The sequence below is a fragment of the Marmota marmota genome, unplaced genomic scaffold (genome assembly GCF_001458135.2).
Source record: "Marmota marmota marmota unplaced genomic scaffold, marMar, whole genome shotgun sequence".
Taxonomy (NCBI): Eukaryota; Metazoa; Chordata; class Mammalia; order Rodentia; family Sciuridae; genus Marmota; species Marmota marmota.
The window spans coordinates 7,891,989-7,913,491 of NW_025999925.1; the positions used below are offsets into that span (position 1 = coordinate 7,891,989).

Genomic DNA, 21,503 nt, shown 5'->3' on the forward strand with positions numbered 1-21,503 from the left:
TCCCATTAAGAACTGTTTATAGCAGCTGCTTCTTGAAATACTGGCAGTCATCCTTCTGACAAGGGAAAAGTACAAAGGTCTACAAGAGAAGCCTGTATATTTCACCAGGAACAGATATAAACAAAGCAAAGACAAAACACTCAGTCTTCTGATATAAACATTCTCCACCATAAGCACCAGACTACTCCATCCCACTCCTAAAGACCAAGCTGTTAATGTTGGCCTGCTTGGCTGGGAAGGCTTCAGGAAGGTTCAGGAAGAACAACTGTACCCCAAACCACATGGGGATGAGATCCCATCCTCTAAATCATGTTTTCCGCACGCCTGCAAACAGCAGCAGGATCAAGAGCTGAAGACAGGCAAACTTACGTGCTCCTTCATCTGCTTAGCCACGGTAGGTGACATCATCATGCAGCAGAGGAAGACGACCAGGATGAAGTACAGCGCGTACATGAAGCGGGTGGTCCGTGACTGTCGCACCTTGGGGCAGCAGCCGCAGCAGAGGGAGCAGCCTGCAGGCCCACAGCAGCAGGCCAACTAGAAAAGAGCACAGACATCCTCTCAGAGCGTGATACTGTGACGGAATGAGAAATACATATTTGGTCCCGGGTTCCTAGCCTAAGGGCTTCTAAAACCCCTTGGATTTCCAGAGTGCTGGAGGAGGCAAGTCTGTGCTAATGAGGTGACTCTTGGGAGCCCTGGGTATTTTAGGGTAGGGGCAGAAGAAATCTGCTCTGTGGCTTAGTGGACTGGAAAGTTCAGCTCCCTAACCCATGCCTGGGGAGGGGAAATGTAAATTGAGTTAAACACCAAAAGCTCCGTGATTTAATTAGTTATACCTATAGAATGGCATCTCCATGAACACCCCAATCCATGAGATTCAGAGAGGCCAGGTTGGTGAACGCATCCATGTGCTGGGAGGGTGGTGTGCCCCAATCCCATAGGAACAGATGCTCCTGGGCTTGGGCCTTTCTGGACTCACCCTTATGTACCCTTTTACCTGGCTGTTCCTTGTATTCTTTATAATAAACCAGTAAACATAAGAAAGAACTTTCCTGAGTTCTGTGAGCTGTTCAAGGAAACCCAAGGTGGGCTAGTGGAAACCCCTATTATAGCCAGTCAGTCAGAATACAGAAAACCTAAATTTGCAATTGGTGTTGTGGGACTGAGCCCTTAATTTGAGGGGTCTGCACTAACCCTGGGTAGTAAGTGTCAGGGCTGAATTAAACTGGAGGACACTCAGTGTCATATATTGAGCCACCACTTTAAAAACGTTCATCCCAGCCTTCTGCAGGTCAACCTTTCAAGCTCCAAGATGACCATTCTTTCTGACGAATTTAGTGTGAGTCAGAGCTTCCACCAGAACTGATCTGATATGTCTTTACTGAGAAGCATTAATGGCTTGGGAGATGGCCAGTAATAAACAGGAAGGCACAGTTAGAGAAAACAGAGTTGGGGGATCAGCTAAGAGCAAGAAAAGAGGTCAAGAACCAAAGAAAGGATAAAGTTTTGTAGAAAGAACATGAAAAGCAAGAGAGGGGCCCAAGAGCATGGTCTGCCTAAATCTGGAGTCTAAGAAAGAACTGTATGCGCACCTAGGGACCCACCAGGATGGGAAAGGCTATGCTTTCAGCCACCCACCTCTGCAGAACATAATGGGAATGTGCAACTTGAAGCTCAAGGGACCAACTGTATACACATGATGCATATGGTGGGCAGGGGGCTGTGGCTCAGTGGAAGAGTGCTTGCCTAGGATGCGTGAGGCACTGGGTTCAGTTCTCAGCACTGCATATAAATAAATAAAATAAAAGCCCATTAACAACTAAAAATTATTTGTAAATGTATTATGTGTATACGTGTACATATATATACACATTCCATATGTTACAATTCAATAAGATACTTCTGGGGCTGGGGTTGTGGCTCATTGGTAGAGCATTTGCCTTCCATGTGTAAGGCTCTGGGTTCAATCCTCAGCACCACATAAAAATAAATAAAAACAAAATAAAGGTATTGTGTCCATCTGTAAAATATATATATATATATATATATACACATTAAAATAAAAAGATACTTTTTTGTGTGTGTGATGCTGGGGATTGAACCCAGGGCCTTGCGCATGCGAGGCAAACACACTACCAACTGTGCTATAACTCCAGCCTAGAGACTTTCTTTAATAGCCCAAAAGTTATTTTTCAAAGCAAACTATGCCAACAACCAAGGGAACAAACACATTACCTTAAGCTAAACTCACCAGATAGAAATTCAAAACAACATCTGTGAAATAGATAATTAGGTTGGCATTCTAGGAAACTCTCACAGCCCTGACTTGCTTCTAGAAGAACACAACTATGGCCCCTACCACTTACAGCTTATTACCCTTAGCATGTCACTCACCCCAACTGATCTTCACCTTTAAAACTGGAAACATCAATTCCTGGCCAGGCTAACTCTAGGACTGTCACAAAGTTGGACAGAAGAGACAGCATCTTATTGTCCCAGGTTCCAGAGGGCATAAGCCTTTTGTAGAATAAGCCAAGTCTTAAAAAATAAGTAAATGTAGAACCTTGTGTAAACTATGGGCTTTGGGTGATGAAGACATGCCAGTGTAGGTTCACCAGATGCCATGAATGCGTTCCTCTGCTGGGAGTGTTGATAGTGGATGAGATTGTACATGTGTAGGAGCAGGGTGAACACGAGAGATCTCTCTATCTTCTGCTTGATTTTGTTGTAAACCTAAAACTTCTCTAAAAAAATAAAGCCTTTTTTTTTTTTTTAAATGAGCCAAACAATGCCTGTCCATGGTGGCTCAACAAATGGATGATGACCAAATAATGTTCAGTAAAGCCATGACACTGACACTCCTCAAAGTGGCTGAGGATTCCATTTCCTGGGGCCCAAGGCACGAATGGTGCCCTGCACTCTGACTTTCTCACCAGCATCGAATCACAAACAGTATTAGATACTGCACTCTCTCCTTTCCCATGAGAAATTATTCTATACTCAAAAGGGAGTCAGATAATCTCTTTAAAGAGCTATGCTTAAAATCCTTCTAGAACATTTCCACAAGAGTACAGGGATTTAGACACAAATACTGGAAAAAAGCCTTATTGTCCAGCTATACAGGGGCTGAGGTTAAATGAATTATGGGCTATCTTCAAAATGGAATGTTATTTAAAAGAGTAAATCGGAGTTGGGCACAGTGGCACATGCCTGTAATCACAGCTACTTGGGAGGCTGAAGCAGGAGGACGGCAAGCTCAAGGACAATCTGGACAACTTAGCAAGACTCTCCCTCAAAATAAAAAGGGCTGGGGGAATGTAGCTCAGAGGTAGAGCCCCGGGTTTAATCCCCAATAACACACACACACACACAGTATGTCCATATTATGGGCTGAATTATGTCCCCTCAAAATTCTTATGTTGAGATATAAAATAGGAAATAGGTCTTTCAAGGGGGTAATTAAGGTTAAATAATCTCATTGGGGTGGTCCCTAATCCTATGTGAAGTGAGAGATTAAATTTCTGCTGTTTAAGCCACATGGATGGTGACATTTTGTTAGGACAGCCCCAGCCAATTGCATGTGGAGCGCATGTGGAGACACAAGACCACTTGCTAAGGCAAATTACCTGTAGAGTGAGCCTAGATGTGTGGAGGGAAAGGAGACACCTACTTATCACTACTCTGTTCTCCTGTTTTGAGTATTTATCACATGCACATATTACTCTTAAAATTAAAAAAATAAAAATAAAAAAGAAATCTAACTACTTGAGGAAAGCAACAAAGTTTAAAGATTTTGCTACAAAAGCATTTGCAAATGTTGTATGGACTTATGTGATTTTCTCTCTTTCTAAAGAACCATCCCCTCCCTCAAACATTAAAAAGAAAAATCTTGCAATCAAAGAGCCCTTTCCCACTCTCACTTCTGCTGTTCATTAGACGTAGCAACAGCATGAACAGAAAGGCTTTCATAAATAAAAGGTGCTTTGTCTTTGCCTGGGCAAAGGGTCAAAATGAGAAGATAAGCTGGGAGCTCACTACCTGAGGCCGGGCCTCTTCCTCACAGCTTTTCTCCTTCTCCTAGGAACAGCCCCCACAGCACACACACACATTCCGTCTCCCTCCCTGGCCTCTCCACTGGCCTTGGCACAGATCCTTCTTCCAAGGTCTGAGGGAGGCCTGTGCAGAACTGCTCACAGAACAACGAGCCAAGGTTAGTACTGACTTCAGGTACTTCTGTTAAGTTAAAAAGCACAATACCCTCCTTACCTAGAATTCCCAGATGGCAACACCCCCAACTGGAAATAGCAAAGAATCAGGAAGAAAGCCAAACGGATGCACAGAAATAAGCACGAACACGTGCACAACTTGTATCTTACTCATAAGAGCCCTTCTCTCCCCTCTCAAGTGTAGGAATCACAGTTCCAATGGCCTAATTACCAGGGTTCTGAAGCCCACAGCACATAAGAGCACCATCTGAGAACCAGAACTCTCCTCCAGGTGGCTCTGGGTCCTGGCTTTCCTCACCTGAAATTGGAAGGAGCCCAGGTAGACAGTGGACGGTAGGTGAGCGGATTTCGTCTGACATCCTCCTGACGCCAGTGGCTGCCTGGAACTCTATGATAAAGAGGATTCTAAGTCTGAACACCTCAAAAGGGAACATGCGATGACCAATGAGTGCTACTCCCAGAAGCATGGGTAGAGTGATGGCATCTGTGCCACATTCTCATCTCTCTGCAAGAGGTAACAGGATATCCCTGTCAGCCATAAAGTTTTAGATGCTGAAAACCATGGTGGTTGGAAAGCAGGCTGAGTCAACCCCAAAGCCCGAGAGAAAATGGATCAAGGGAAAAGCACCAAGAGCTCCCAAGCAGAGAACATGAAAGCTTTCAGACATCCCCAGGTGCTGCATGGTACCTTGTCACACACAGTGGTGCAGTGACTCACATTCATGATAATGGCCCAGGCAACAGGGTCCCTTCCACTCCACTTAAGAAAGCAAACGATGCATCTGTCACAAGAAGAATGATCCCAAACATGAACCATATTTTTAGTTTTAGTGCTTGGGTTTATGAGAGGATAAAGCCCTCAGCAATGTGAGAGACACCTATTCTGAAAGACATACTCTTTTTTTTTTTTTTCAATTTGTTCTAATTAGTTATACATGACAATAGAATGCATTTTGACACATCAGACATAAATGGAGTATAACTTCTCATTCTTCTGGTTGTACATGATGTAGGGTTACATGGGTCGTGTGATCATATATGCAGATACGGTAATGATGTCCAGTTCATTCTACTATCATTCCTATACCCATCCCCCCACTCCTTTTACTCCCCTCTGCCTAATCCAAAGTACCTCTATTCTTACCTAGCCCCCCGACCCTTATCGTGAATTAGCATTTGCATATCAGAGAAAACATTTGGCCTTTGGTTCTTTGAAATAGGCTTATTTCTCTTAGCATGATATTCTCCAGCTCCATCCATTTATAGGCAAATGCCATCATTTCATTCTTCTTTAAAGAGGAGTAATATTCCACTGTGTATATGTACCACATTTTCTTTATCCATTCATCTGTTGAAGGGCCCCTAGGTTGGTTTAGCTATTGTGAATTGAGCTGCTATAAGACATACTCTTTAATGGTTCTGGATAGCTAAGATGGCCTATGTGTCTAAACCAAATCCAAACCTTCAAAGGAAAGACATCCTTAAATCCAACACTAGGGGCTGGGGATGTGGCTCAAGCGGTAGCGCGCTCGCCTGGCATGCATGCCGCCCGGGTTCGATCCTCAGCACCACATACAAACAAAGATGTTGTGTCTGCCGAAAACTGAACAATAAATATTAAAATAAATAAATAAATAAATAAATCCAACACTACTCTTTCTTCACTCCCTTTTCCTGACTTCAGTGAGCACAGAAGCCCTAGCAAAGCTGAGGAAAGACATAAAAGATTTTTGTTAACTATGAAAATGACAATACTGCTCCTTGATAAATGGCAGAAAGTGGAATCAGAGAAAGTCCTCAAAACTATCAAAGGTACTCAAGCTGCTAGAAGCAAATTCAGGTGTTCCTGGGCATGATAGGGATTCTGCAATATCAAGAAAATCAAAGAAAAAGATCAAAGACATAAAACTGAACTGAGATAATGCTTTATATCCTATATTTGGATTCTGTATCTTTCAGTAATATACAATGTCACCCAGACTGTGCCAGGGCCCACTTCTCTTCCTGCTCCTTCACGATATTAGAATTACCTTTGAGACCCTGTGGTCAGCAGAGAGGAAATGAGCAATTTATTCTGCTTCAACAGCAATGTTCACTGAAATTCTGGACCCCACAACCAGCATTCTGCAGCTCATTTCTCCTCACTCCATGTTTAGAAACAGTTTCCTACTAAGGTTATACAGAGCTTATCCCACTAGAGGGTGAGAAGATGGGGGTGAGGGTGTCAGTCAACTCTCACCATCACGGTGTCAGGGACCATACTTGACCAACAGTAAGGCAATGGAGTGATGGGACTTAAAAGCTAGACCAAGAACAAAAATCCCTCTTTCAATAGAAGAGTCTCACTACAACCAGGGCAGCTGCAGGTAGATCTGGATTCACAAGATGACTGAGTGTGCTATAGAGAATCACATGTGTTAGGGAGTTGGCTTATCTGGGATTTATAGCAAATTTATGCCACACGAACAAATATAGGGCAGCCTTTTGAAGCTTACTTAATCCATAGGCATATTAGCTAACAATAGCTAACACGTATTAATCTCAACGACTATTACTGTTACCCATTATTATCACCACTGTTTAACAGAGATGAGACCAGGACTCAGAGGTAAGGCAACTTAAGGTCACAGGGCTAGTAAGTGGTAGAGCCAAGATTTAAACCTGGCAGACTTTGCCACTCTGACCCACTTCCTGCTGGCTTACGAGGGTGAACAGGACGGGTCACACTGGTCTGAAACCAGCCCTAATCCTTGGCTGCCTCCAGAAGGGAAGCTGGTTGTGCTAAGAGGAAGGAACAAAAGGAAAGCAGCAGTTTGTCTTTCCTCCCCTGTGTGTACAGTAAGCAGTCAAAATACCTCAAGTTATTGTCCTTCTGTGCCCCTCTATGTCTCCCATGCAACTTCTGGCCGCAGGGTCCTGAATGATTTCTACAGAGCTGTTTCCCAAGCAGCTCAAGCACCCAAGAACCAAGCTCCCTGCCTCACTCCCAAACCTTGCTCCGTATTAAAAGCCCAGTTCCTCTGAAGTAGGAGGATCGCCAAGTTTAAAGCTAGCCCGAGTAGCATAGCAAGACCCTGCCCCCCCCACAAACAACAACAACAAAACCAGTTCCTAATCCTGTGAAATAACCAATCCATTCACTCATTCAGCCAGCATTTCTTTTACAGCTTGCCTCCTATGTGTCGTGTTCATTCCTGGGAATGCAGTAGTAACCAGAGACCTTTTTTCAAACTTTACTAAGAAAGAAAACAAATATACACATGTTACATATGCTTTTATATATATATATATATTTATATGTATGATACATACACAACACACATACATACATATATAGCCATCTACATGTTTGAGATGAGAAAGGAAACCTAAATATTCAACAGAGAGTACTGATCTCTTAAATTACGATAGATTCATCTTATACAATTTAATTCACTCATTAAAATGATTTTTCTAGTTACACAGGAAAACTAACTGCCATGGAAAGATGTCCATGTAGTATCAACTGAAAACAGTTAACAACACAATAGAACTCAGCCTCTGTGTTCCACACTTCAGACAACAGCATTTGGGCTAAAAATATAACCGTCATAGATCAGCAATAACAACAACAAAAAAAAATCTAGAAGGATATACCAACGTATGAACAGTAGTTAGGGGAACTGTAGGATTGAGTGATAATGCTGTTGTGTATTTTCTAAGCTCTGCAACATGCACATATCTTATAATTAGAAAAACATGACCACAAGTTTCTGTTTGGGAAGAAAACCAAACAGCATTCCTGTCCCATCTCGTAGGTGGTAAGCACTCAAATATTTGTGAAATGAATCAGCCAGAGAGTAAATGAAGCCTACATCAGCTACTCCACTGGTAAAACACAGCCAGAGTGAACTATTACTGTAATTGAGTCATTAAAAAAAGAAAATCCCTGCTGTACTGCGCACTAGAAAATGATTATTTCTCACACAGATTTCCATGTTCTAGAACATGTTAGTTTCCACTCTCAACAGTGCTTCCAGAAAAAGTGTAGTCGAGCATCAACTTGGTACCCCGAGCCATTGGAGCCAAGTCTGAACTGGGCAACGATGGGCTGTGACCAGCTTTAGGTTACTACGGGGCCTTGGGCAGAGCTGCTCTTCTTTTTTGGGAGCCTCTTTCTCACGAGGTTAGGGTTACTCTCAGAACCAAAAGGATGTTTATCAGGTTCTCTGCTCTCAGACGACAGTTGGAGTCTTTCCATTGATCGTTCCATCACCTCACCCTCCCTACTTGTATAATTATAAAAATACCACACTTGATACACTCCCCCTTTATCTGTGGTTTCGCTTCCCATGCCTTCAGTTACTCTCAGTTCATCAAGGTTTGAAAACATTAAGTGGAAAACTCCAGAAATAAACAATTCATAAGTTGTGAATAACTTTTATTATAGTACATTGTTATAATTGCTCTATTTTAGTTTGGGGGATATAAACATACTTTCCTTTATTGCAAAATACTAATGAAAAGACACAGCTGTTATGGTGAACTATTTTATTATTACTTATTGATGTTTATCTTTTACTGTGCCTAATTTATAAACTAGACCTTGTCATATGGACTTATATGAAAAAACAATGTCTACACAGGGTCTGTTACTATGCAGGGTTTGAGGCATCTACTGTAGGTCTTGTGTCATATTCTCCCCACATAAGAGGGGACCACTATATATTTTAGTAGGTTGATAGAATCTGTACGATTTAAGGTTAAAAGTAAACTCCACCTTGTTCTGAGGGCTCAAAAGAAAACCAGTATTCCTGGGAGGAAAATCCTTTGATCAAGGTTTCTCAAACCAAGCACTTCTGATAATGGAGATGGATAGTGCATTATCCTGGGGGCTGTTATGCTCACTGTGAAATGGTTAGCAGTGTCCCTGGCCCATTCCAGCTAGATGCCAGTATCAACTAGCTACTCCTCTGCAACTCCTGACAATCAAAAATGTCTCCAGACAACTGTTCCACAGTTGAGAATCACTGATTTAAGGGTTAAGAGCAAGAGCTACTGAATCAGCCTGCCTGGGTTTATGGGCCTAGTATGAACCCAGGTTTGAACCCAAAGGAGCATCCCAGCAATTTGAGAAAGGCCCTTCTGTGTGTATAAAAATGCCTGTCAAATGCTCAAACTAAAGCTGTCTTTGTACCTTTATTTCCACTAAGGAAACAACCAAGCTATTGGAACAGTTATTTGTACCTTCTGAAGAAGCAGAACAGAGCAGCAAAAGAAGAGTCAAGCTCAATTTCTAGAGGAAAGGGGTGTAAGAAAATGAAACCATGGCCAGGTGCAGTGGTGCAAAAAAGTCTGGGGGTGTATCTTAGTGGTGGAGCTCCCTAGCACCACACCACAACACACACACAAAGAAGTGGGGGGAGAGAAGGAAGGAAGGGAAAAGGAAGAGGAGAAGAAGAAGAAGAAGAAACTAAAGAAAAGGAAAAATTCAAAAATATTCTCATAAAAGAGCAAGAGTGGAATCTTCTTGTTCTACTTTATAAATAACAGCTTATCAACTGGCAGCTACTGAAACACTAAACCCAAAATTTGCCTCATTGTGTCATGGAGATTATGCTGCAATGGAGAAATTTGGCAAACCCTTTCCAAGAGATGCCTGATGCCAGCCCAATTCCCAAGCCCTGTCAAGCCACAGAGTGCTTTACAGACGGGTGGTAAGGCCACAGAGCCAACAAGAGGCAAAACTATGTTCTGAGTTGGGGAACAGAAATGAGCTCATTTCACTACTGCCAGAGATCTGGGGCAGGGAGGACCTCCGAGCTCAGGAGAGCCACAGTGACACAGACTTAGCAGGGATACACTCCTTTCTCTACCAGACAAAATTCTACACACAACTCCAGTGTATGAGACATGAATGAGCTATAATATAATGCTATAAAGGTAGTTAAATATTTATATGGCAAATGTTTATCCAAAACTTCTTAGTGAGCAGGGCTAGCTTGAGGAGCTAGTAGTACCCTCATAAAGTTCAAATTCTAGTGGATTTTAATCTAATTCAGCATCCAGAAAATTCAACTCAAACCGGGAAATGTCTAGTTAGATCAAAAAGATCAAAAACCTCTGATCTTATCCAGTCCTCATTTCCATGAAGTGAGAACTTAGGCTCAGAAAGGTGAGGTGATTTGGTTCAAGGACAATTCTAGTGGCAGGCGTTGGTGGGCAAGCAAAAACTACACTGGTACAAACAACTCAGCAGTCTGGAAGGTGAACAGGCCAATAACTCAGTCTCTGTGTTCCACGGTTCAATATCTACAATACATTAATAGACATTCAAGACAACTAAGTGAGAAGTCATGGCAAATAGGTTTAAAAGATGCTATGGTGACCCTAGTAAGAAGGCAGCGTCTAAGTAGCAGGTTTTGAAAGGTTTCCATCACAACATAGTTAAAATGAAAATCTGGGACACAACACACTAACCCCAGAGTGGCCACAAAACTAAGTGGGCTTGTACAGTTAAGCCTACCCCATGATCAGGGCCCACTCCTGATGTACCTCCCTCCCTTCCCCCACCTGAAAAGCAGACAGCAGAAAATGTCCCACCACATCGCTCCTCTGCACCCCCCTCACAACACAGATGCAAGATCAACTACTGGCCACTTTCCTTCCCTATGCAACAGAAGGGGGTCACTATTCAAAATAATGCCTCTGACCACTGCCAAGTGACAAAGTCATTTCTCTTCCAAGAAGGTCAGCCTCACGGGCACAGTGGCACACACATCTATAATCCCAGCTCCTCAGAAGGTTGAGACAGGAAGATCTCAAGTTCAAGGCAAGCTTTGGAAACTTAGTGAAACTCAGTCTCAAAATAAAAAAAAATTAAAAGGGCTAGGGATATGGCTCAGTAGTAAATTACCCCTAGGTTTGGAGAAGCCTGCACATATTTCACCTACATTGGGGTGTCCAGGACAGTCAGAGGATTCCATATAATCCTACTTTTTTGGATTCACAAAATGACAACATGAAGGCAATACATGAATAAAAGCAAATTGGAAAAAGAAGAGTCAGACTTCAGGTCTCTGCTTTGAAAAACCATCACTGTACTGGATGGTGTCGGCGGCGCTCAGAGGCAGGAGCAGAGGCTCTGGAAGGACAAAGGGAGGGAAAGGCCCACAGTAACCTCCTACAGAGTCACCCTTGCCCCTTTAGCTCCCTCCCCTTCTGTATGAGAGGCTGGGGGTACATGAAAGGCTCTGTTAGACAGCTTTCTCTTAGAGCCAAAGTAACAGCTGTACTGATTTCCGACAGCTGAGAAAACATTTTCTCACAGTTAATTTTACCTTCCATCAGTCCCTCAAGACTTGAGGAAGGCTTCTTCCTAGCTCTCTTCTTTCATCCTTGAAATTCATCTCCCTCTCTCACTTTAAGGAATACATAGGTGTACTCTATTTAACAAGAAAAAGTTCATTGCTTTTTCTGCGGTGAAGCACTGCCCAGATACCCAGTAGATTTTTTTCAGCACCCTCTACCCACTTCTGAACCAGGTCATCTTTCTAAAGCCAGATGACTCACAACCCCAACATCCTCAACTGATTCAGATATGTGCTGCCTCCATGCACCAATAGGCAGAGAACTACCATGTGAGTGCAATTCCCCCTGGGCCCCCAACTTGAGAAAATGCACTGAAGTGCAGGGCACAGCGGCACAAACCTATAATCCCAGTGACTTGGGAGGCTGAGGCAGGGGGATCGCAAGTTCAAGACCAGCCTCAGCAACTTGGCAAAACCATAAGCAACTTAGAAAGACCTCATCTGAAAATTTTTAAAATAAAATAAAATGGTCTGGGGATATAGCTCAGTGATAACATGTCCCTGGGTTAAATCCCCAGTACCCCAAAATACATTGCAAAAGGGTCCACAGCGGGGTACAGTAGCACATGCCTGAATTCCCAGTGACTCAGTAGGCTGACAGTCAAGTTCCAGGGTAGCCTCGAGGCCAGAAATCATACTTTCATCATAACACCAACTGAAATGAAAATGACCTCGTATGCTCCCCCCCACTGCACAATGCTCTTCTGACCTTCATTTTCCTGCTTCTTACTCATTAGGCAACACAAGCAAGTGTGGGGGTCTAAAGAGAGGTCTCCCCTGAGGCACTTCTTTTTCATCAAACAAGCCACCTGATTATGCTGGGAGTGGTGCTCCCTCTACTTTTTGAAATTACAAAGGTACAGCTCTTGTCAGCCCTGTACTGTAAAGGCCAGCACCCCATCATCAGAATCAAACAAAAGGCCTCAAAGCAAGGCTAACATATACCCTAAATGAACTATTATTGGGCTGCAAGGTAAACAGGCCCAAGGGGTAGGCAGTTCAGGAAATGATCTTAATTACTATTATTTGTTCAGTCAAACCTAGCATTTCTCCAGTCGCTGGGTGGAGTGATGTTGGACTGAACAAACAGGGCTCCTTTGAAGGCCCTGAATCTGTCTCGCCCTTCCTTCCTTCTCCCAGGGAAATCCAAGGCCTTGGTGTTCATAGAGTCCCAAGTGGAGAGCCAGGGTGGGTCAAGACAAGTTTGAGCCATGGTGCCTCTGAAGTGGGAGCCACCACCCTCCATGGAAGAGAAGGAAACTGCACTAGCCCTGAGCTCCCAGACAGGGAACTGGGTGGACAGAAGTAACTAAAAAAAAAAAAAAAAAAAAAAAAAACAAACTGGGCTCCTGATTTGTGGTAGGGTGTTGATAGGTGGAGGGTGTCCTGGGGAAACTTGAGGAGCTTGCTGGGGTAAACAGGACAGAGGTTTGCTAAGTGTGTGGATATGCAAAGGCCACTGGGAAGAGCTAGAGTCTTGAATGCCTGGATGAGGGATGAAGCCAGGAAGTGAAAAGGGTCCCCATATACATAGTTCAGAACAAAAGCAGGGACTGCTTCATAGAAGAAGCAGAGAGCACTTGGTGCATTGTGGGAGACCAACTTCGCACCTGACTGAGTTAACTCCTCTGCTGGGCCATGTGGCGTCAGGCACCCATGCTGCTAGACTACCCCACTCTTCTAGGGTTCGAGTGACTGTGTCTTGCTACAGCCCCATGGGTGAAGCTATGCTCCCCTGTTCCTTTGTAATATAACCCCTTGCCCTGTTTAGGATAGAATATTCCATGGAAGTGCCTTGTGTGTGTCCCCTTCTCTTACTGTGCCCTTGGGTATGGCCTACCTAGATGTCAGTCACCCTGCTGACAGTGGACATCATGAAGATAGACTCAGCCCCCTGAAACCTGACCCCTTGCCTCATTTGAATAGCTTCTCCTCAATAAAAGGGGTCAGCACGTGCTCTCTCTCTCTCTTTCTGCAGACCCTTAAGGTCAGAGGAGCCGTCACAGCGACCCCAAAGAAAAAGTTATTTGTTTCTCTTGTGTGGTTATTTTGCACAGCCCAGTTAGCCCAGTTCAACTGGAGTAACACCTGAGCCTTTTAGTCTTGAGAACAGAAACCTGGCAGTGCATCCTAAATTACCTCAGCTCCTGACACTTCAAGTATGGCTCACAGGCCAGCAGCATGGGCATAGAGGGAACCAGAAATTCCCCCGGGTGGTCATCTGAGACCAGACCAACAGCAGGCACAGGTTTGTATTCAAACTGTACCTTTAAACAGTCCTATGTTGGGCTGGGAGCATAGCTCAGTGGTAAAGTATTTGCCTCTTATGCACAAGGCCTGGGTTCAATCCCCAGGACTATAAAAAATTAAGATAGCATTTTTCTTCTTCATCTTTTTTTTTTTTTTTTTTTTTGGTACCCGAGATTGAACCCAGTGGCACTTTACCTGAGCCACATCCTCAGCCCTTTTTAATATTTTATTTAGAGACAGGGTCTCACTAAGTTGCTTAGGACCTAATTAGGTTGCTGAGGCTGGCTTTGAACTCGCGATCCTCCTGCCTCAGCCTTCCAAGCCACTGGAATTACAGGCATGGGCCACGGCGCCTGGCTTAAAAACTGCATTTAAATGATGACAAGCTACATACCTACATCTTTATTCACAAGGCCCCTTCAATGACAGCAATGAAAATAAGTTTCCAGTGAGATCAAACACTATTTCAAGATAACAAGATATGGAAATTATGACAGACTAACACACAATCCCTGAAAAAGATGTCTTTAATGTAACACAGAAAAAGTGCTAAAGGGCATACTTGTGAAAGAGAAATACACTAAAATATAATCAGGGTTGTGGGATGTTAGATGACCTTTCTGTTCTTTACCTTGCCCTAGTTTCCAGGGTTTTAACATTAAGCATGAATTTCAGGGGGTGGAGTAGCTTCATGGTAGAGCACATGCCCTACCACTGTGTGAGGTTCTAAGATCAATTCCCCACTGGGGAGGCGGGCAGGGAGCATTTCCTAAATTGTTGGTATGTTTTGTTTTGTTTTTTCCTTTTTTCTCTTTTCTTTTGGTAAAGAACCCAGGGGCAATTTACCACTGAGCTACACCTCTAGTCTTTTTTATTTTCTTATTTTTTATTTTGAGGCAGGGTCCCGCCAAGCTGCTGAGGCTGGTCTTGAACTTGCGACCCTCCTGCCTCAGCCTCCTGAGTTGGGGAATTACAGGCATGCACCCAGCAAATTTTGTAAATTTTTTAAATTATAAGAAAATTATACAAAATATTAATTTCAAGATTAAAAAAATCAGAGTAGAAATCTTCTGGTCCAGAAAAAAAAAGAATAAAAACTAAAATGCCTATTTAATTTACTACGCTATACTGTCCATTTTACTTATAAAATGCATTCTATTGGTATACACTAAAGAGTAAGAGGAGGATTGGGGATATAGTTCAGTGGTGGAATGTTTGCCTAGCATGCATGAGGCCCTAAATTCAATCCCTAGAACCACAAAAAAAAAAAAAAAGAGAAAAATAAAATATTCTGGCTCAGTAGTAGAGTGGATCTCTCACATGCATAAGGCTCTGAGTTTCATCCCCATCACCAAAAGAAAGTAAAAGAAGCTGTGCAAAAATCAAAGATCATCAGAAGAAAAATACAATACACGAGGATAGCTTGAATAAAAATGGCACTGATTTGACATGAGGAAACACCCTGCTGTACTATCCTCCCTGAAGAACTACCACATTACAAAGCAACTGGCCTGGGGAAATAGCTCAGTTGGTAGAGTGCCTGTCTTGCATGCACAAGGGCCTGGGTTCAATCCCCAGCACCAAAAAAAAAAAAAAAAGGCAAGCAACCAAGGATGAGCTACTTTGCAAGGTTATTTCTCATAGCAGTGGGACAAAGTTTTGCTGAAGCACCATCTCCAGTCACCTCTCATCAGTGTGGGCAAGTCCAGTGTCTGCAAGGAGATAAAAATTTGTGCTATGTTGGCTTCTGAACAGAGCTCTACTCTGTAAGAACACAAGTGGATCACACGCGGACCAATCCAAAATTACAGCCTTACCAACTCCAACGGGGGAGTTCTTACACCTAATTAGCTCCTTGTTCCAGATCTACATGTCACATGCTAAACCAAGAGGTCCACCACTGAAATCAATCAGGGCTGTTTTCTCCTTATCCAGAAGAACAAAACGTAATACAGTTACTATTTCCTACATTCTTAATGCTCCACAATCTGAGGCCCTGTCGTTGGCCCAGGAAAGGCTGCCCCTTTCCAAGGCTAGCTAATTCCTGGAGAAAGAAAACTATTCCCTTGTAAGAACATTTTCCAGATACAACTAACCAAGCCAGACCCCAATCCTTCCAAGGACCTCTCTGTCTACATTCAAGAAGGCAACGTACCTCTGCCCCAGTCACCCCAGGCAGCATCTACACCCCAGAGCACACTGAAGTTATTCAACCTAGCTGATCCTGAACTGCTTACCTGGCCCCCCATTGAAACCACAAAAAAGGCCAATCCTTTCCTCTGACTCCCTCTGCCTCCAGCCTGACCTGCCACTTCCCTTTGTGACCCTGTGTGATGTGGTCTGCTCTTCATATGGAACCTGTGAGGAACAAACTATCTTTCATCACAGTTGCGTCCTGATCTGCTGACCTCACCATACCTGAATAATGATAAAAGCTACATTTTAAAATGCACATAAATGGTTTTATTTTCATTTCTTAATCCCACAAATTTTCCTTAAGCCTTCACCATCTGCTTCCAATTACACATAGGTAGATGTTAGTTACATACCACAAATATTAATAGAAAATTAGGAAATAAATGATATTTAGCTTTTTTCATAAACAAACATGCATGGGGTTTTATATAACACCAATATAAAATCATTATCTAATTCTACCTCTAACTTTCTCATAGTACACAGAAAGGAGCATCATGCTTTACAAAGACTAAGGTTTGTTAAGTTAATGAAGACAATTTTACAAGCTAAATTTCTGGCACTCTTAGGTATCCAGAATGACTTTAAAGGAAGCCTTCCTGGAGAAGAGGCTGGTTATTTATCACCATGGCCAGAAACAGATGGAAACCCAAAGGTTGAACTTTTGATGGTACAATTTCCACTCACTAGAAAGTAAGAGTACTTGATGGACAGGCATTTTAGCTTACGACCAGTCTTTGCAAAGAAGCCAGTGGAGAAACTGGGGAAAAGTAGAAAACAGGGTAAAATACGCAATAGAATAAAACAATTACAGAAGCAACAGCCACTGCCAAGCTTATACAAACACAAAAATGGTGGAGTAGCTATCATACACCTTCCATATTCTGGATTACTTTTCTATATTAGAGAATTTAATGTTCATCACAACTCTATGCTGTTATCATTAACCTCTACCATAAGTCCATTTCTTGCCACTACTTTATGATGTTAATTGTTGGGATAACACTTCAACACTTTCACAAGCTCCCTCTCATACNTTGTATAAGTCTTTCACCTCTTTTGTTAGGTTGATTCCCAAGTATTTTATTGTTTTTGAAGATATTTTGAATGGAGTGGTTGTCCTCATTTCCATTTCAGAGGATTTGTCGCTGATATACAGGAATGCCTTTGATTTATGCGTGTGGATTTTATATCCTGCCACTTTGCTGAATTCATTTATTAGCTCTAATAGTTTCTTTGTAGACCCTTTTGGGTCTGCTAGGTATAGAATCATATCATCTGCAAATAGTGATAATTTAAGTTCTTCTTTTCCTATTTTGATGCCTTTAATTTCTTTCGTCTGTCTAATTGCTCTGGCCAGTGTTTCGAGAACTATGTTGAACAGAAGTGGAGAGAGAGGGCATCCCTGTCTTGTTCCAGATTTTAGAGGGAATGCCTTCAGTTTTTCATACTATTCTTATATTCACCCTACTCAATAGGCAAGCATTATTCCCATTATTTTTCCATTGTAGCGATGAATGTGAAGCAAGGTCAGGTACGTTACTTTTAGAACTCATTCTTTTCTTTCTAAGGCAACATCTTGCAGGAATAAGAGGAATGAGCAGCAAAAACCTACATGATGCTGACAGAGACCAGGAACACTAGAAAAGACAAAGTCAACAGCTTTACTTCCTTGATACTACCTTGAAAGCACAGTGCTATTCTGCATGCAAGTGTAATATACTTTCACATGCACATACTTTCACATGTAATATACTTTCACAAGGGCAGCAAGCAAACCCCAGAGACAAAACAATGCCTAGAGTCCCAGCCCTAACTTCACGATGTCAAACTCCTGCAATAAGTTCAACAAGGTAAGAAGGCAGAGAATTATACGTTGTGCTTCCATTAAAACACCAAAAATTAAAGATGGGAGTGTCTTAGTCACTCAGCACTCATTAAAATAATAGTTACCTGCCAGTCTTGAACATTTTTGTTATTATTGAGGCTCTACACTAAGGCGTTTTCATTCTTAAATTAAATCTTCAAAAGAACCTTATGACGTGAGCATCACAACCACCTTGTTTCAGATAAGGAAAACCTTATCATGGAGAAGTTAAATGACATTATAGAAGTTGCTTTGGGAAAAACCAGAATCCTGATCTCTGGTTCCAAAACCCATCGGGATCCCAACAACAATCTTCATCAGATGTCCAGTGTACATCAGAATACCAGTGTTCCATCCATTATCCACCTACCTCCATTTAGTTTTTGGTTTTTGTTTTTGCGGTTCTGGGGATTGAACCCAGGGCTTTGTGCATGTGAGGCAGGCACTCTACCAACTGAACTATATCTCCAGCCCCCCTATCACCATTTAAAAAGGTCAAAAGATATTTCAAAGAGACCCTACAGCAGGTCCATGCACGTAAGGCCTGAAGCAGTCAGAAGAACATGCTGAATGCTGCACCTCACCTGCCCTTACTGAGGGCCAGTGCTGACCTCCAGATGTAAGAACATGGCCACAGCCTCAGGGAACCCAGTAATGTGCCACAGTGATAGGAATAATAATTTTTTAAGCAATGGAAAATTGCATTGCATATAGGTGCCAGGTAGGGTCCTTGGTTTTTGGCATGGATTCATTTCATTCTTCCAATAACTGCTGCTATAGTTTGAATTTTTTTCTTCTACTATTTTTAAAGAGAGAGAGAGAGAGAGAGGGAATTTTTAATATTTATTTTTTTTAGTTTTCGGCAGACACAACATCTTTGTTTGTATGTGGTGCTGAGGATCGAACCCGGGCTGCATGCATGCCAGGTAAGAGCGTTACCACTTGAGCCACATCCCCAGCCTCAACTTCTACTTTTTTTATTGGTGCATTATAGTTGTATATAATGATGGGATCTGTTGCCACATATTTGTACATGCACACAATATAACAATTATAGTTCCACCAAAGGCCTACATACTAAAGTCTTTGTCCCCAGCTAAAGTACTACTGTGGGAACTTTTAGGAGGTGGGGCCTAGTGAAAGGAAGTTAGATCTTTGGGGACATGCCCTTGAAGGGGATATTGGGACCCCAACCCCTTCCTGTCTCTCTCTTTTTGCTTCCTGGTCACCATGAGGTAAACAGGCCTCCTCTGCCACCCACTCCCATAATAATGTGTTGTGCCACCAAGCAACAATCAAGTGACCACTGTCTTGAAACCTCTGAAACTGTGAGCCAAAATAAACCTTTCTTCTTTTTAAGTTACCTCCGTATATATTACAGTAACAGAAAACTGACTAATATACCCCACAAGGCAAATACACTACTTGCCATTTTTTTCACAAATAAGAAAGTATTACTTAACTTTTTGGCCTGAGAATTAAATACTTTAAAAATTAGGGGGAAAAAAACATAACTGGATTGGAAAACCTGAGGGAGAGACAAAATTTTAAAATATAGGAAGAAGAAGAAGAAAAAAAGGAATAATGTCAACTCTGTTTTTTCACAAATAAGAAAACTGGGAGGACATAGTGAAATGTTTTCCTAAGGTCCTGAGAAACAAGCTTGTTGCCCACTCTGGTGCCATCTCTAGCACACAATGGCCATCGAGAGCCGTTCTGACATACACTCACTATGAAATCGCTTGACAAAAAATAGATTCAGCACAGGGTGATGATGTTTAGAAGTTCCTGGAGATTACTTTGTACTTTAGTCATTAAATAGACAGCATAAAGTAGTAAAAACTCAGTTTGGCACTTGTAGCAAGCATAAAATTTGAACCATGATCCAAATCTCCTTTCATCATTACCTTCCTCTTTCAACTGCTATTATTAAAATATATATATATACATAATTGTCTAGATTTTTATTCATTGTATGCACAACATGACCATTTATATAATAGCCCACAAGTCATATTCTTCCTGCTCATAGCATTAGAACGTCCTGTCTTTCTAAAATAAATAAAAAGATCATTCCAAACTCTTCAAAGTGAACTAAAATAAAAAGTAAAAGCAAAAGAAAACAAAAATTATATTTAAGCTTAAATCAAATTTAGTACAAAGTTCAGAAAATTCCCTTTCCCTCAGAAATATCATCAATATTTTACAAACTTATGAACTAACTCTTTGCTCATTCAATATCTAGAGATCATCTCTCTTCACTGACTGCATAAAACAAAATAGTTTTGTAATCAATCTTTAAAGTTATCAAATAAATAAAAATGATCAAGGTAAGAGCTAGGGCTATATAGCTCAGTGGTAGAGCTCTTGCCCAGCATGTGTGAGGCTCTGGATTTGATTCCCAGCACCGATCGATCAATCGATCGATTGACAGATAGTATAAAAAAAACAAGAATTTGAATTGACCTGCTGTTAATAGTCATAGTATAAGTCAACACAAAGAAAGGGTAAAATTAAATAGCAGAAGGTTGCTGTGCAGAAAGAAATCTCTTGACCAGTGAAAGAATACAAAAAAAGAGAGAGACAGATAGACACTTGTTCACCCATGTCAAGTTATCATGAATACCTTTAAGGACTATATGAACTCAGCCCTATAAAGTGCTTAGCACATGTGCCTGGCGCATTAGTAAGTGTGCAACATTAGCCTGTATTAAATGCTCACTTCATTCAAAAAAGGTTACCCAGTTGCTCAGTGCCTGTGTTGCCTCATGCACAAAATAGAGATAATGGTTCCTACATCTCAGGATTATTAGCATTAAGAATGTTTTCAAACCACTTAGGATAACAACAACAACATCAACAACATTAGCTATCAATATTATTCTTGATGCCCTTGAAAGAGAAGCTCAAGAGCTTTATAAGCAGGTATCTGAACCTAGTGGCTTGGCAGCACTAATGTCTCATTTCCCCACACTTAGTCAGGGAGATTTAAGTGGTTGCCAGCTTTTTTCCAGCTGCTCAAGGAAACTCCCGAGGGACAAGGAACCCAAGGACTCTCTTCCTCATGGCAGCACAACGTTCCCTCCAGGAACCTGCAGCTGCCTCATTACCCAAACCTCAAATCTGACCAAAAGTGGCTGGGCGAGTTGGCGCACGCCTATAATCCCAGAGGTTCAGAAGGCTGAGACAGGAGAATCATGAGTTCAAAGCCAGCCTCAGCAAAAGCAAGACACTAAGCAACTCAGTGAGACCCTGTCTCTAAATAAAATACAAAATAGGGCTGGGGATGTGGCTCTTAGTGGTTGAGTGCCCCTGAGTTGAAACCCCGGTACCCCCCTCCCCGAAATCTGACCAAAACCTATTCCTCTCTGAATTACTATATGCCAACTAATGGACTGTCCTTTCCCAAGGGGATTTAAGGGCCATTTTAGAATTTCTTAAAACAACCATTCATTCATGCAGCACTCACTTCCAAGTGTTGCGACAGGAGCTAGGACACGTGGACAGTTTCTCCCAGTGTGGGATACTCACTATTATTATTACCTCCCCTGGGACAACAGGAAGCTTGGGCTCTAGAAGTAAGTTGCCCAAGACTCCTCAGGGGTGCAGACA

The 21,503-nt window shown here is 42.1% G+C and overlaps 1 protein-coding gene across 3 annotated transcripts in view; it reads right to left on the minus strand.

The window, feature by feature from the left end:
- Serinc5 (serine incorporator 5) overlaps positions 1-21,503 on the minus strand; it is a 104,388-nt gene that overhangs the window by 56,992 nt on the left and 25,893 nt on the right. For 2 of the 3 annotated variants that reach the window (XM_048800199.1, XM_015497847.2), the window contains exon 2: positions 370-537. In XM_048800199.1, the coding sequence (XP_048656156.1) occupies positions 370-453 (84 nt within the window). In that variant the 5' untranslated portion in view covers positions 454-537. Of the gene's footprint in view, positions 1-369; positions 538-4,527; positions 4,618-21,503 lie in introns of all 3 variants that reach the window. The other variant, XM_048800198.1, reaches the window with a different exon arrangement.